Source organism: Convolutriloba macropyga, chromosome 3, assembly GCF_964194025.1.
Source record: "Convolutriloba macropyga chromosome 3, txConMacr16.3, whole genome shotgun sequence".
Taxonomy (NCBI): Eukaryota; Metazoa; Xenacoelomorpha; order Acoela; family Convolutidae; genus Convolutriloba; species Convolutriloba macropyga.
This window is the reverse complement of record NC_134470.1, coordinates 54,956,796-54,974,632: the sequence shown is the minus strand read 5'-3', so window position 1 is coordinate 54,974,632 and position 17,837 is coordinate 54,956,796. Positions and strand designations below refer to the sequence as shown.

At 35.2% G+C, this 17,837-nt stretch overlaps 1 protein-coding gene across 1 annotated transcript in view; it reads left to right on the top strand.

The window, feature by feature from the left end:
- Positions 1 to 17,837, top strand: part of LOC142336287 (uncharacterized) — a 279,116-nt gene that overhangs the window by 26,130 nt on the left and 235,149 nt on the right. Inside the window, exons 6-9 of the mRNA XM_075385000.1 lie at positions 4,370 to 4,504; positions 5,180 to 5,374; positions 7,141 to 7,363; positions 11,986 to 12,194. Of these exons, the coding sequence (XP_075241115.1) occupies positions 4,370 to 4,504; positions 5,180 to 5,374; positions 7,141 to 7,363; positions 11,986 to 12,194 (762 nt within the window). The remainder of the gene's footprint in view (positions 1 to 4,369; positions 4,505 to 5,179; positions 5,375 to 7,140; positions 7,364 to 11,985; positions 12,195 to 17,837) is intronic.

Here is a 17,837-nt window from a genome sequence, read left to right as displayed (position 1 = left end):
TGAAACATATTTGTTTTTTGTCATTTACTGTTTTTACTTATTGTTTAATTTTTCAGTCAAATTGTAAGTAGAACTTCGTCATGCGGTGTAGAAATGAACGAAAATCAACTGGTGATGCTTGTTTTTGGATCAACGAATTTTTTGGATCAACGAGCAGAAAGACGTTTGTGAAACTTTGGTGCTAAAAAAACCAAAAACATTTTTAGTTATCTAAGTGATATCAATTTTGCGTATATTTTAAATAGGCATTATTGAATTCAAACTTTGTGCACAGAAAATGATATCTTTTGGTCAAAAACAGTATTTGATCATTTTTGTCTCAGCTTTTCTTTGAAATGCTCCCAGGCATTTTCCTGCACCCTATTTATTGAATGACTGCAAATGCCATGAGACCTTAAAACATTAAGAACATTTAGTGACAGCAAGAAAGTGTACGGATGTTTTAAAATAATAGCTTGTCAAGGCAGATCTCAGGAAATACTTCGTCAGTTTGGTTACATTTATATTCTGTATGATAATCACACAACTAATAAGATTTTACAAAATAAATATACAGTTTTTACCTTGGGTTTTTACCAGCTAATTTTCTTTATCTTTTGTAATGACTGCAAGAAGAGATAAAAAAATTTTCGTTTTTCGTTTTTGGACAACATGAATATCCCGGTTTTCGGTATAACCGCTCATGTGCACGACAAGACCGACCGATATGAGGCATGAAAAGACTGTCCTGAATAGGTTTATAAAAAAAAATTGCCAGGACTTTAAGTGCTGCCCTCAATTTTGTATGGAGGTAAAGCAACACTCCTCGAATGTGGCTAGACAATGGAAATTGTCTTGGAATTGGTCTAGATTAGAAAATGTGACCTGGATTTTCGCTGGATAAAAAACTTGTCCTGCAGGTTGACTGGACAATGAACGATGTCCTTAGACTATTGTGTGCTATATCAAATTTCAAACTATAAACTATACCAAATCTCTCTTCCATTCAAATCCACCGATACTGAATCCCTCTTTCGTTTTAAAAAGACGATGGCGAATATCTCTTTCAATATTAAATCATTTTTGAAAATTAAATATTGTGAATATTAAATCATTCATTTTCAATGTTAAATGAATTATTCAATTTTGGGACTCCATTAAGATCTACTCGTACATGTTAAAAGTCAATTGACCACAATCGCAGACCTTAAGTTAACTCAAACAGATTTCGAAAGGAATAATTATGCAAAGATTTTGTGAGATAACGGCTCCTCACGGCAGATTTTGGGAGACATTATCCCAGATTGTGTTCAGGAAATACTTCGTCAGGTTGGTTACATTTATATTCTGTATGATAATCACACAACTAATCAGATTTTACTAAATAAATATAGAGTTTTTACTTTGGGTTTTTTTATCCAACTAATTTTCTTTATCTTTTGTAATGACCACAAGAAGAGATGAAAATATCAAAATTACCCAGTGAGTTTTGGTTCTTCGTTTTTGGACAAAATGAATATCCTGGTTATCAGTATAACCGCTCATGTGCACGACAGGACCGACAGATATGAGGCATGAAAAGACTGTCCTGAATAGATTTATAGAAAAAAAATTGCCAGGACTTTAAGTGATGTCCTCAATTTTGTATGGAGCTAAAGCAACTGTCCTCGAATGTGGCTAGACAATGGAAATTGTCGTGGAATTAGGCTGGACTATAGAAATTGACCTGGTGTTTCTCTGGATAAAAAACGTGTCCTGCAGTTTGACTGACAATGTTCATCAGTCTCTTTCATTCAAAACCGCCGATCCTGAATCCCTCTTTCGTTTTAAAAAGACGATGGCGAATGTCTCTTTCAATATTAAATCTTTTTTCTGTATTAAATACTTTCGATATTAAGTCATTCATTTTCAATAAGAAAAAAATTATTTAACATTGAGACTCCAGAAATATCTATTTGCACAGGTTAAATGCTAAATGACAACAATCGTAGACCTTAAGTTATTTAATAACAGAATTTGAAAGGAATAATTATGCAAAGATTTTCTGAGATAATGGCTTCTCACGGCAGATTTCGGGCGACGTTGCCTCAGATTGTGTTATTTTGATGTTTAAATTATTCTATTTAATTAGTTAATAATTTAATAATATTAAATTATTCTATTTGATGTTTAAAAAACTTTTCAATATTATTACACGCTTTCGACTGGGGAAAATTTAATTGTTTCTTTTCCTTGGTATTTCTGCTGGAAGAGATCAAAAGAGTTAAAGATTTATGCTTTTATTGAATGAAAATTATAAGTTTTTATGTTTTGACAATTTGGGTATTCTGGTTTTGGTATGAAAACTGATGTCTAGGATTAGGATCTAAGTACTAGATTTGGCTCTAAAACGCAAAACAGCGCAATCAATCAAAAATATTGGTCACTCTATTTTCAGATAGGCAAAACGTGAATATTTATTTCAGAAATTGTTAGCAGTTGAAAAGTTATGCTGTTTTCGAATAAAAACTGTAAATTTCTATATTTTGACACATTGGATATTCTGGCTGTGGTATTAATACTCATGTTTAGGATTAGGCCTCTAAATACTAACTATGGCTTGAAATGCAAGAACTGAGCGCAATCAGGCTAAATTTTTCGTCGAACTTTTTTCAGATAGGCGCAATGTGACTATGATTTTTCAAGAACTGTTAGCAATCAAAAAATTATGATGTTATCGAGTAAAAATATTGAGTTTTGATTTTTTGACAAATTGGATATTCTGGTTTTGTTATTTAAACTCATTTCTAGGATTTGCATCTAAATACTAACAATGGCTCTAAAATGCAAGAGCTAAGCACAATCAGGCCAAAACTTTGGTCAATTTTTAAAAAAAAATTGTTAGCAGTTGAAGATTTTAATACAAAACGGTAAAATTAAAGTAAAAAATTTCTTCCGTTAGTACCAGTTTTAAACAAAACGAAAAATTTAAAAATTGAAAAATTCTCAGAATTTAGATTTTTGCAATTTCTGAAAACTGAACATTCGTTCCATTTGAACTGCTATTTTGTGCAAAGACGTAAATGCAATCTTAATAGTTTTAAAAACCATAAATTTTTTAAATTTACGAGTCACTTTTTTGCCAATTGAATTAATGAGGCGTTGCTTAATTCAATTTCATTTGACTGAAACCTATTAATTTTTCTCATAAACTGTTTTTACTTGTTGCTTTTTAAAATTTCATCATGCAGTTTAGAAATGAACGAAAATCATTATGTGACGCTTGTTTTTAGAGTAACTACAGGAAGAGATCAAAATAAATCAAATTTTCTCTGATTACCAAGTGAAATTTGGATTCTTCCTTTTCGACAAATTGAATATCCTGGTTTTGTCATAGCTGCTCATGTGCACAACAGGACCGGTCTGAGGCATGAAAAGACTGTCCTGAATAGATTTTTAGTTTGCCAGGACTTTAAGTGATACCCTCATTGTTGGTTGGAGCTAAAAACAACCGTCCCCGAATTTGGACAATAAAACGTGATCTGGAGTTTGGCTGGATAGTGAAACGCGTCCTTGAGTTTGACTGGAAAATGAATGATGTCCTTAGACTATTGTGAGCAATATCGAATTTAAAACTATACCGATTCTCTCTTCCGTTTAAAAAAGCCGATACTGAATCCCTCTTGCGTTTTAAAAAGACGATGGCGAATATCTCTTACGTTTAAAGACGACAAAACCGAATCTTTCTGATTTCGAATACCGAAAAAAACTCATAGAAATTTTTGTTGTTTTGAGCTAGAAAAAACGACGATACGGACGATTTCGTATAATTAAAAACCGAAGATTTCTCGACTAGGGCAACCATGATTTCACGCATAGAAAAAATAGCGCTTTTCACTCCTAGAGTATGCGGGAACTCTATGTATGATGTTTCTCTTGCAATTCGTATAAAATTGTGCGATGAAAATTTGACACGCGTTGACAGGCTTCATTGGTGAATCGAAATTTTAAAATACCTTTCCGGAATTAAGGAATGAGTTCTTGTTTAGAAAAGTAAATTTAGAGGGAATTTGAATACTAGTCTGGCTAAGTTACCAGACCACAGATGACCGAACAAGGGGAGCGTGTTGCGTTGAAAATTACATAGTCTAGTCTGAACAGAACCGCACAAAAACGTGGTGAACACACGAAGGTATAGTCACTTTCCGTTTGGGAAGGTATGGGTTACCGATTTTGGTGTGTCACTTCAGCTTGAGTAATACTAACACATAATCCTCTTCCCTTGAAAAGATTCTCCTCAAAATTTATCACAATTCTTTTTCCAGCTCAAATCTCGTTCCCAGGTATCTTTTATTTCAGCTTAGTATCATAAACTGCCCATCCTTTTATGTATTCAATGTTTGTACTTAAGGAATGGTGGGAAGAGTGCAACGATCCCTGTTACTATGGCAACGGATTCATTCCCTGTGGAAGTGTTTCGGGACATAGAGGAGTGGCGGGTGTCATCCGTAATGTGGGAGACAGACCAATAGAAGCTGACTGCACGGTTGGTTATTAGGGAAAATTTCATGGGAAAGGTTTCACATGGTGTCGCAATGCTAATGTCAGTGAGGAAAACGCACCCAACCAAACATTAGAGAAGGAAGAGCAAAGAGCAAATGGATCTAGAGTAGAAACAAGAAGTAACCCCCCCCCCCCCCCTCCATAATTGCAGCCCTCTATAATTGTTGCCCCCCCCCCCCCCATAATTGATATATCGTAGCTTTCGTTATGGTTATAAAATTGTAAAATTATAATGCATGGTACCTCTCAGTAGGTTATACACAAAACAGAGTTGGAGCAAAAGTAACTGTAGCTTGTTCACACGTGGTGACGAAAACAAACATTTGATCCACACGGCAAGTGAAACATTTCCGAGGAAGGGAAATATGATAAGGCAGCTTTTTTACTGTTATGTGATAAAAAATTATGATCTGTTGTGATCTATCCTGCTTCGTTTTAGTTGCATATATAACACATAGAACATTACATTATACAAGATAATGACACCCCCTTCCCATCGCCGCAGGCATCGTGGATAATTGTGATCAATGTTTTCAAGCGTGAAGCAACTTCGGACCAAATTTGGCGACTGTCACAAATGTCCACACGCTTAAGTAGATTCGGACGTGAGAACATTTTGTAAATTGATTTCTTCAAGTTTTCATTTGTTTCTGTTTAGGTGACTGCTCCGTCTTGTGTGGCTCCGATCTCGACTGAGGAACTGACTGTGACTTGTGCTGCGTTTGAGTACGACTTCAAAGTGTCAGCCGAAGTGAACGGAGGCAGCTGCTTCGTGTCCAATCAGAACAGGAAGAGTGAATACGTGGAGAGCGTCTACTTCAACCTACCCGAGGATAATGCTGGATCTGCTCTCGTAAGTTTTGACAGAAAGTTAAGCCAAATATTTTTAATTGAATTTAGTTGTCAAAAATAAATTTGCGGCTCGCTCAAAAGCTAAAACGTTATATAGACTGTCCCCTTGAAGCTGAAATAATCGAACTTTCGAGGAAAGCCAAAATTAAGAATTAGTATGGTCATTTGAATGCCAACACTCTTTATCATGAGAACAATCATATGTTTTACCCCCATTTTTTAAATTTGAATTTCGACTGTTGAACTCTGTCAAGTGAATTTTGAAACGTTCGCTTATTTAAAATTGATTGGACACGCTATAGATCATTGTTTTCATTTGACGGTATACGCAATCGCAGTGCTTAGGATATCAAGGTGTTTTATCAGATTAGTTTTATCGGCCCGGAGGTTCGGCATTTGTAGGAGGAATTATGATTTTCTCGACCCCACTTGCTCGACTGGTTTTTTGTTTGTTCAGTCAATAATGGTTGATAAATACATTAATCAGAGAGAGAAAGTTGTGAATGGTATGATTAAAAAGCCCGTCAAGCGTAGAATATCAAAATAAAAAGCTTTATTTTTGTTATTTTTGAGGAGTTAACGAAGCTTAGATTTCCGTTGTTTTTGTTCACATTATCAGTAAATTTTGTTGAAGTTTTCGCCAATATCACTGAACTATGTTAAAATAGTTTACGAAAACGTCATTGGCTTTACATTTACATACAAACAATTGTTGCTGGCCTTTTTTGGCAAAATTTTGGGCAGATTTTGAAAATTTCTTGAAAAATGGCAAATAATATGCTTCTTTAGCCCACTTTGTCCAAATCTGTTGGTGAATCAGACCTAATAAATGCTGACGCAATCTTTGTTTTACTAAGATTAGGAGAATTTCACTTCCGTTCTGAGTAAAGTTATGTATTATGCCAACATATGGAACAATTAAATGTTTTGAATGGACGCTTATTGATTGCAAGGCCAGTTTTGGTTTCCTCGTGAAATTTTACAAAAATAGAGGCTTCGAAATATCAGGGAAGCTGATAGTGAGAAAAAGTTAATCTCTTTTTTTAACTAATGGTTTTAAGACCTTGATACTCGGAATTTTCACGATTTTTTTGGATACTGGTGGGTCTTCCTGGTCCCTTATCGCATTTGTCACATTAATAACCAATTCCATTGACGTTGCGATGATACCAAATTGAATATATATAAAGAGATAAAATAAATACTACGTTTTCAGTAAATCACTTATTTTTTTAATGGAGTCGACACTTTTCTCGCAAATTTAAGTTGATTTTTCGAAGTTTGCGTTTATTTGTTTGATCTTTTTGTATAGCCCCATGACATAGTCTGAACAGGTCTCAATAGCTTTTCATGGAGATTTAGATAAAAATATATTTGCACCTTTAGTTCACAGCTAATGTTTTAAATGACATTGAATTTTTTTTTTCAAAAACATCGATCAAGTTTTGAGCGTTGTATTTTTTGCTTAAAAATGTAACTTAGTCTCGTTAACGAGAGGTCCCGCCACTGTTTTGTGACGCAGGCATTAATGCGATCTGTATTTTTTTGCTTTGACCGATCGCTTCATGACTCTGGCACTATGAGTTTTCATTTTAAAAAATTGAGTTTTTGATTTTTTGGCATTGGTCATTATTTGTGTTTTTTTTCCCACGTATTCCCTTCAAGCACAGCTACCAAACAACAAAGGCAATAATTATTTGTTTCTTCTATATAAGCTTAATTGATCCACATTTGTCGTCTTGTTTTATTTCTGATCCTTTCCTCAAGGTCGAAGTGTCAACAACTTTTGGCACCCTGATATACCCGAAGACATTTTCATTCTGTCCGAAGAGAGCAGTGAGTTTGGCAGTGACTGGGTTCGAGTACCAGCCCACCTCTCTGGCATCTGACCTTGTGATGACAATGTATGGAGGGGAGGACATGAAGATCACTGTGTGGACTGCTGGTGCAAATGGAGCCAGTCCGATACAGACCATCGAATCGTCTTTGAGTACGTCTTCTTTTCTATTATAAAAAAGGAATTTGTTTCCCGCTATTTTCAAATCTTGAAAAGTTATTAAAACACTCACGTGCACATTTTAAAATGCCGAAAGTCTGCAGTGCGAGAAGTTAGAATGCCAGAAGTTGCTACTTAGCCAGAATGAGTTTCGTTGACTTTCATCTTTTTTGAAACGTGCGCGTTTCGTGTTTTAAGCATAGTTAAGTGACTCTGCAGAAGTAACTTCGAAATTCTGACTTAATATCTCGAACTGCTTTGCGGTTCTCGATAAACGCGAGAAGTTCTCAGTAACCCTTACTTCAAGGACACTCATTTTAAGCGCATTTGATTCTTATCGAAGCATGCATAGAATTTATTAAAATATATTTCAAAATAATTGTTTCCATTTTGAATAAAAAGTTAATTATGAAAAGTGATGAGGCTTTAGAAATTTTACGGCCTGTAGTCATTCCTAAGCAAAAAACGGAAAAATGATTGAGATGTAAAAATGTTTCCACATTGACTGGCCACCCAGTGCAATGTTTCCCGGTAGAAATAGAATTTTCCCGATAAATTTCCCTATTTTCACGGCGGAAAAATTACCAGGAATCCCACCGGGATTGACATTTAATGGTAACTTACGGTAATTTATCGACATCGTTACCGGCATTACCAGGATATTTGTCAGGAAATTACCAGGAAATTCGCGCACCATTTTGGGAAAATATCAAGACAACCAGGTGATTACCGGGAAGTTACCAGGATAACCTTTCAGGAAAATACCAGTTCTTAGTTTATTCAAAATGGAACAAAGTATTTTTAATTATACTTTAATAAATTCTATGTAAGCTTTCATAAGTGAAGGAAATGAATGTCTTTGAAAGTTTTGGAAATAGCGTGAAATAAATTCTGTATTCACATTTTTTAAGTAGCCGCATAACACTTGATCAACAGATTCTGCGTCCGAGTCAGTATAATCATTTCCATGTAAAATGGATAAAGATGAAACAGAAAAAGTGAAGGAGAACTTTTAATAACAAAAAAATTTTTGAAAAGATTTTTTGTTCCGACCCCTCTTGTGGGGTAGGGGGAGGAACTATATACTCAAATGGTTTTTTTTTCTGACAATTTTGGCCGATCGATATATTCATTGTAGAGAAATGTGAGTGGTATCATTGAAAAGCTCGTCCAGCTTAGAACTCAAAATTAAAAAGATTTTTTCGGTTTCCGGTTTCTTTTCGAGGCGCTATCGAGGAATGAAGTTTTGTGTGAACAAAGGACATTTAAGATTTTGTTCATTTTTAGTGTAATTTTTCTTCAAATTAAGAATTTTTCTATAAAAATAGTATTTCGAAATTACATTTCATCTCACAAAATAAACCAAATTTTTCTTCCTAATAGACTAAGGGCGATATAAAGATAAGTTCTGATCCCATAGGGAAGTTCACTATAAAAAAGGTCGAATTCTATTTGAGAGCGCTTTTTTAAAGAAATTTTTCAATTTTTTTTGTTTTTTAAGTCACCTAGTGGTTAGTCACTTTTCATACTAAGGTTCCGTCAGTGAAAAATCTCATTTACACTCAAATGAAGCCCAATGAACAAAAAAATTCGTTTTCAAGGAATTGCTCATATTTTTTTGCCTCGACTCTGACTTTTAGTAACTTTAAATGAAATTTTGATTTTGTTTTTGAGGTTTTACTAAATTTTTGGAGTCCCATCATAGACTCATTGATTAAAAGTCTAAAAAATACGTAGTGTGCTTCCAGTTAACCTATCTACTGCTTTGAGGGGACAGCTAATGCCTGGTAAGACTTTAAAAAAAATTTCGAAGAAATTTTCCTAACTATAACCGGTCAAAACTTTCTTTGCGAAACTGTAAGTCAGTCTCACAGTATCTAAGTCAGTAATCACACGACAACCTTCCGTCCTAAAGCAGCCAAAAATAATCTTTTGAGCCGTTTTATCTTCTAACTACTGGCTGTATGACTTCAATGCCACAAGACTTCAAAAAAACTTTTTTAACTGTTTTGATAATTTCGTTTTATTGGTTCTTTTTGAAGTCTAATCACGTTATGCTGGTATTGATAGCTCCCGTTGGCTTAGAAGAGACAGTTAGTGGATCATTGATGAAGTTTTCAGAGAAAAACATTTTTAAAATGGCTTCGACACTTTCTTCTTGCACTTTTCTACATAATTGTTGTTTTTTGCTTGTATTTTTCTGTTTTATAGTGATAAGGCTTATTGTGATGTCTTATTGATTGACTAGTATTCCTGGCAAACATCTTTGTTGGAGGCAAAAATGAGCGTATTTAGTGAGGTCCGTTGAAAGCTATTAAATTTAATGGTTGGTAAGACTTAAAAAATATTTTTTTTTTCAAAATTTTTTTGAACATTAATTAATCTTAAACTTATTTCGTGAACAGTAAGTGTGTCTCTATATTGACAAGACCTCCTTCATTTTTATTGAAACCGAAATTAATCTGGTTAGCGGTTTTGTCTTCTAACTATGGGTTTTATGAGTTCGATGCACGAGTTTTCATAATTAAAAAAAAAATATTTTGGATCTTTTTTTTTTCGTAATTTTGGCTCCTCTTAAAAATTTATCACATTATTCTACTAATGATAGTTTCCAAAGGTTTAGAGAACAACATTCGATAAAGAATAAAAGATATTAGAAAAAAACTTTATGATTTAAATGGCTTCGACGCTTTCTTCTCGCATTTCTCATTTGAAATTTCAGATTTTGACTCTATTTGTTGTTGTTTTCATAGCCAATGAACATTTGTAATGTCCTATTGATGACATAGAAATGACTTTGTCGTCTCATCGAGGCACAATTTAGCGTATTTATTGGCTTCCGTTCAATGCTATTGAATTTAATGGCGTTGATACGACTGGTTTTCTCAAAAGTTTCGTGGTTTTAATGTATTTGTTAATATTAGTTGATTTTTTCGAGTCATATTGTTTAAAAAAATGAAATCACATTGCGTTTGAAAAACTAATCGAATTGTTTTAACTGAAAAGTTCATTTTCTACTGGCGTCGACACTTTTCTCGCCCAATTTTTTTGAACTTGCTGATTTTGCCTGTTTTTTTTTATTTAGGTAGCCGTTATATGCTGACCGGTTCTATAAGCTTTCAAAAGTGGATTGAATGAACGAAGTCACCCGAAGCGGTCATATAGCGAATGGTCTTAAAATTAATGATGTAATACATTTTCGAGTTAATGAATTAAAGTTAATGATATAATACGTTTTTGTTGTTCTATTCTTCAACTTGTAACTTATTCTCATCATTGATAGCTCCCATTCAATTCCTTCAATTTTAAAAATTAATTGTCTACTGATATTACATTGTAACTGATGTTTTGTTTGTTGGACAATATGCGTTTTCATAAAGGTTTTGTGAGTGATGTATTTTTGTTTTTTTTCGCTTCTTTTAGCACATTCGGGTGATAACAGATCCAAATGGTTTTTAAATGAGGTCGCAATGCACATATTTTTTTCAATATAATTTTCTTTCAATAAGTATAAAAAACCGAAAATAATAGCTAATGATTTTAATGGCTTCAATAATTTGTGTTTTTCCAAAGTGTTTGTAATTTTTTGAGGTTTTCCGCATCTTTAGTCCTTTCCTATGGCTTAGTCTAACGAAAGACAGATCTCATTAGTTTCATAATTATTTTTTGATAAATTTGTCAAGACCTCTTTCGTTACAAGCTAATGATTTTTCAGATTTTTGAAATGATTTGATTTAAAAAATGTTGATTGATTTTTGAGTTTAGCCTCACTTTTAGTAAATTTTGTGTAGTTAAAATTTTATCTGATGGCATTAAATTTAGATATTGAGTTTTTGACGTGAAATTTTTGTTTTTGCTTACTTTGATGTTTTTTGTCGTAGTCTTTTTAATGGAATATCTCGTGAGCGCTGTAATGAGGCATGGCAGTATGTATTTCAATTAGTAGTTAGGTTTTGTATCATTTTTTTAACTCATATATCTGTTTTTGTTATATCTTCATTTGGTTGCCAATTATTTTAAAAACGTAGATGAGCTTGGGTCGGAACATCATGTGCGAACGCACATTAACGAGCCTCCTTGTCTTTTCTAATTTTCGATGAATTGTTTGGCACATAGTAATATAAGACGCGGGTCTGGAAGTAGCAAATAAGATGCACAGCATGTAAGCTCAGCGGTTTACTGTAACAATGAAGTATTCGTAAAATTTATATAATCTAAATTAAATTAAGCAAAAACTATCAGTCAGATTTAAATGATCAGAATTAAATTCCAATCATAAGTGTGATCACTTATAATTTTCCTAAGCAATTTTTCTCTCGCTTTCCATCGAGGAATAATTGTTTTTTAATTATTCGCCGATTTGCTACCCATGGATGTACACTGAAGTTTCAACAGAATTTCCCTTTCTGAATCTCAACTTACAGGAAGACCATGCTCGACTCTAGTATCATATCCAGTTCTACTATAACTAGGATTTTGGATCATCACGTGTTTTCACTCAATAGTGATTCTTGTCTTTTTAGTCGTTTCATAAGTGGAGGTCTTTACCTGGATCTCGATATGCTCTCCGTTAACAGTCTCCGTTATAATAGTGACGCATCTTGGTCCAATTTTAGGTCTGGTCCACTCACACGGAGAGTGCATGTGTGACAGTGGCTCACCAGTTGGAAGGGGGGACATTCTTAAACAGGGAGTCAAGGGGGAGAAAATGCTGTTCCCACACCCCATGACCAAGACTGGCTACATCTACGCTGTCAGCGCGTGTATCCACTATATCGACACTCTTAATCTTAAAGACGCCGGAGATGATGAATTAAAGATATACGTAAGTATGATTTATTTTTTCAACCATCCAAAGATCGCATATCGATTCCTTTTCCCGAGCCGAGAAATATAGACTATATTCACCGCAAAAATGGTATATAAATGCGACGGATTTGTGACTGCGGCAAAAAACAGAATACACCCAGTAATTAGTGATAGTCAAGCGTAATTTTGAGATTAATCTCTGACCCGGGTTGTAGAAGTAAGTAGACAAAAGCGGAATAATTAGAATGCTCCCTAAAGCAGAATCGATTGGTTGAAAATGTTCGCTTTTTTCTACAGGAAAATGTTTTTTTTAAAAGAAAAGACAGTGTTGGAAATCTTTTCAATATTTCGTTTTTAGTGCTTCTCAGATCACATCATTCGTATGAATGAGTCATAACTATTGCATTTCTTGAGTATTAACACTTTTATGTGATAAATAGTTTTTTTTACTGAAACCGACAAATGATGCATTTTCAAATCTTTTTGAATTTAAAAACTTAAATACCTTATATTCTGTCTTATTTTGTGTCGATCTGAAAAATATTTTGGCCTTGCTCTTAACGATACTTTCAATGTTATTGAAATTTCATTTGACATGGCTCTCAGGTTTTGTGTTAATTGATTTCAATGTCGTTTTCCGGTAGAAATGATAAATATATGATTTTCAGTTCGAGCCTTGGAAAGGTTTTAGTTAGTAAATCTGTTTGATAAAAAACAATTTGTTTTATTTGTATATTTTATCGAGTAGTTTTTTTCAAAACAACAAAAACAACATATACAATTGACAAAATAGGAAAAAAATTGAATTCATAAATTCAAAAAATTAGGCGTAGTTATAGAAACAAAAATGTGCCATACTTGAATAAAAACGAAATCAGAAAAAAAATGTAAAAGGATAGAGAACTTGCTTGGTCAGAATTTTTGTGTTACGAATCCAACTGTTTTTTAGATTGAAAACTTTCCTCTATTACCGTAATTTGGAAATATCTTATGTTTTTTTACCATAATACTGGAATTTATTTAGCGCTAATTACAAACTTGCTGCAACAATCTTGCTACAATATTCTTCAATAGGTTGTTATTCCAGTGTGTGGCTGTGAGCTATTATCGACGCAATTACTTTTCCAAGAATTTTTTTTACTTCGGCTTTTTCTAAGCGTCATTTGCAGCAGTGAAAATGTTCTGCTGTCTACGCAAAATTTTTTTCAAACATTTTATCGCAGCAGTTGATTTGCAGAAAGCAGAGATAAATAGAAAATTTATTGAAAAGCGGCAAAATCTGCTCGAATGAAACCAACGTTAGCGACAAATTATCCAAAATTTTTCCTTCAGTCAAAAATGTAAATATTCCCTCCAAGTTACATGTTCTACACTTGAGAGTTTTATAATAATAATTTCACTATTTTCTGACCCCGAGGCAGATACGACAGCGAAAGCTTTCTTAAAGAGCTGTTTGTGCATAAAAAGTCCAGCTCAAATACCTCAGAGTAAATCCTTGCAGAGTCATAAAAATTCAATTCTGCTTTCAGGATTGGTCACATTATGATAATACGCCCGAACAGAATTATATAGTAATCGAACAGAGTAAAGCGTATAGTCCGAACAGAGTAAAGCATATAGTCGATACTCCGGGCCGTTCACCGACTATTCGAGGTCTGAACATTAATTTAACAGAGAAGCGTTTTATGGTAGCGTTAAAACACTTGAGCGTATAAAAAAGCAATAGTTTAGTGAGTGATGTTAGCGCAACTGAACTTGATGCTACCGAGTAAACTAAATGAGCAACGCTATTTAAACGGCGGACGCAAAGTAAGCCGATAGGCAAGCAAGCCGACAGAAAAGCAAGCCGAAAGTTATGTAATAGTTATGTAATCTATCAGAAATAATACATTGTCAGCCGTTAAAATCAATACTGCGCGTAGTATTATAGTGCATAATGTATTCCAATGCACCAAAGAAACAAAAATACGTCCATTTTTAGACATCTAGTGGGTACGGGCCTCAGCGGACCGCTGTCCATGGCCACGCCTCTCATCCGCTGTGGGATGTAATCCGGAAGTAGCGGGCCGGTTATCGCGGCGAAGCCGCGACGCGCGCAAACCGCGCCCACCGGCCCGCCAAGGGCAACTTAAAATACGGGTATCCAAAAATTTTTTGGCTTACTTGACCTCAGTTTCAAAATTTGGCTTGCTTACCTATCGGCTTGCTTGACCGCCACCTATCTAAACAAAGCGAGAAATCTATTCAAGTCTATCCAGCGAGAAAGTTTATTACGTCATATTTCTTAACCATGTAAGCCTTAAAAAAGATTAAATGCACATAAAATCTCTTCTAATTTACGTAGAAAGGTCAAAAAAAGTTCGTTTAACATAATTTTCGTTGAGCCTACTATTATACTAAATTGATTGCGCTCATTTTAGTCTTAATAATTTTATGTTTCAAAAGTCTCTCGATGATCAATTTTAGACTAAGACCTGCCAAAAAATGTTACTAGATCTGCCAGTTTGATGCATTTGGGCTGGATGTTACGTTGTTTACAGTGGCCATAATGCTTGATGCCTATTTATTGCAAGTTGCTTTATATAGCCGATAAAAACTTGAATAAAAGTTAACGAAAGAGTGTTTTAGCAGCTTTGTGCTGGTGCCGCTCCCGGTTTCTAAGGTTTAGCCAAATTGTTTAAATAGAATGATTGATGGTCATTGTGAACATTTTTTGTGAATTGGGTTTGATTGTGCGCTATCCTTTATCACAATTTTTATCTTGTCATGGCAATAATATTTTGGAAGCCCAAGAAATCGAGGTAACCTCAACTCTTTAACTTTTGAATGCATAAATTGCGTAAAATAAGCTGTGAAAACTGACGATATCAGAACAGCATCGCAATTGATATCAGAAATAATTGCCAAAGCATTTCGAATTCTCATTGATAACAGTTTATGCTAATTTGAAGTATTTATTTGAAAAAGACTTGGCGGAACTACAACAAGTGAATTCTGACCCTGATCGAAATGCGGAATTACAACTGATTTTGGACTTATCGATCGAAAACCCAGAAATACGCTGCAAAGTCGGACAACTGAAAGAAAAATTGGAAGGCAAATTTCTATGCTGCCACAACGATCATGATTTGACCAGATTTCTGAAGACAAGAAATTTAAAAATCGACGATGCTGTCAAAATGTACAATGATATGCTAGAGTGTAGAAATTAAGTTGGGGTTGACCAGCCTGGATTTCTTGAATCGCACCAAACGAAAGAAACTTTTTGAATCATTACCCTACGGGTCAATTGGGTTATGATAAAGACGGTTGTCCGATTACATACGAGTTCCCAGGACGAATCATTTTGAGGGGATTTGACTTGGCAATAAGCGATGATTATTTCTTGAAGCAAGGCTCATTCAACATTGTTGCAGACAATCACAACAGCGTGGATCAAGTGCAGCAAAACTCCTAATCTGTAAGATCTATCCAAACTAAAATTTTGTTACTTAAAATTCTTTTAATGCTGTAAATTTATTTCCGAGCCGGCAAATCTAGTAACCCCCTTATATTTTTGGTTTCATTTCCTCAATCAAGTTTTTTCAATTCCCCTGGTCACCGATAACCTATCCCTTATTGTTTTTTGTGCTTAAAAACATCAATTTTGAAAATTTTCTGGAAAAAACGCGATAATTTTATTTTTGCGTTATATCTCGGTGAATTTGGTTCAAGAAGGCTGTAAACGCCTTGGCAAGCGAAGCAAAAAAAATCTAAAAAATGACCAATTGTGAAAAAAATCCGTAGCAATTTTCTGGGATACAATAATTGCATAAAGCTATCGATTTGAGAAAAAAAGGAACAATTTGGTCAATTTTTTCAAATTTGGAAAAACTCAGGTTCTTTTTCAAATAAGCGCTCATTCTTGGAGAGTCGTGAAAATTGTGCATTTAACGTCAAGGTTCGGTATCTGAGCAAAGCTCACATAAGTTATGTTGTAAAAACATTATATGGTTTTTATATTAGATGCCAGTTCACTGCATCACGCCATAAAAACTTTGCCTCAATCGTTATAAGACCATTATAAGAAGAATTTTACGCACTACCGGGTCTGAGTTTCAATCATAACGCGGTGAAAGTACGAAAAACTGCTCAGTTCCAATTGAGTCAATTCTTCCTTGATAAAAAGAGGCTAGTTATATGGCATGATGTGGTGAACAACTCATTGTCCCGTCATCGCAGTAACATCAATAAGCCTTCAACACCTTCGCAGCTTATTGCAGTGCTTAAAAAGTATCAGGAGCGGATAGAAGTTTTAGTGTATTGCCCCAGAGAGGGAACTCCTGATATGTACGATGAGCTCTAGCGTAGTACTCTAGTTACCATCCATTTAGTGAAAAACATTGTGTCTAGACGTAAACAGAAAGATTCTAGTTTACTTAAAGAGTACAGAGCGTTACATTAGAAGCCTGCGCTTTAGTTGAAAACACTCACTATAGTGTTAGCACTTAAAAACAACCTCCGGTCCTTGATAACACGCTCACTACCGAAAAAACTTGATAAGCGCCGTCGTAAAACGCTTCGCACCCGTCATGCGTTCGAGGAGGCGGAACACACTCAAGCCTTTGATAACCTGAATGCCACTTAGTCTTGCGTTGTTGTGGGAGTCTACCAGCTGACTGGCGGTGTGACTTAGTTTACTCACGAGTTACGGGTCTGTTTTTAGTTTGTGGTTGGTACTCTCCAATAGCGCTTTACTGAACGTTTCGTTCTCCCCATTTGTTGAGTTACTCACTACCGTTCAATTTCCGCTGGTTATCTGGTTTCATTTTTCCGTTTCCGTTTTTTGTTTCCGTGTCACCGTGTTTCTTTCTATTCCCCGTTTATCTGTTGTATGTCGCAGTATGTTGAATTTTTGCTGTAGTAAAACTTTTTCTGCTAGTGTGCTGGTTGGTTGTTTAGTCTCGTTGCTTGATAGGGTGTGACTTAAGTTCATTCTGCAAAATACGGCTGGTTTGTCTCGTGACTTTCACCACACTCGCTTGCTAGCAATTTGTTGTTGCTTGAATAATTTTGGTAGTATGCGCTTTTGTTGTCTGTGTACGGTGGTTTGCCGGGTGTGACCTAACTTTCTTCTGGAGTTAAGGCTAGTAAATTTCCTGACGTTTTTGACTTTTGTTGAATTGTTTTTAATGTTTTGATGCCGTAGATAAAACCCCATAATGTTTGTGCTAGTTTGCCTGGCAGTAGCTTCTCTCCCTCTTTCTAGGGTGTGACTTAAGTTTATTCTGGAGTTATGGCTAGTTTGCATGATTGAATTTTTTGCTGTGGTCTGCTAGCATTGATCTTCCAGCCTCCTCGCTTGTGGCCTACCGTCTCCCTCCAGTGCTATCCCGGCTTTCCGTCCCGTCGCGCGCTACCCGCTTGACGTTTCCTTCTCGTCCGTACCGTTTTCGCGCTTCGTCGTGCGATGTTCGCCCGAAGCTCCCATTCGACCGTCCGGCTTCCCGTTGCTTCGCGCATTACCCGTTCGGCGTTTCTTCTCGTTCGTCTCGTCACCCGTTTTGTCCCATGTTGCGCTCTCTGCGTTCACATTTCTTTCTTTCTTTCTTTCGCCGGGTACTATTGTACTCGAGGAACAACTTTGCTATTTGGCGGTTTGCTAGGCAAACCGTCATTC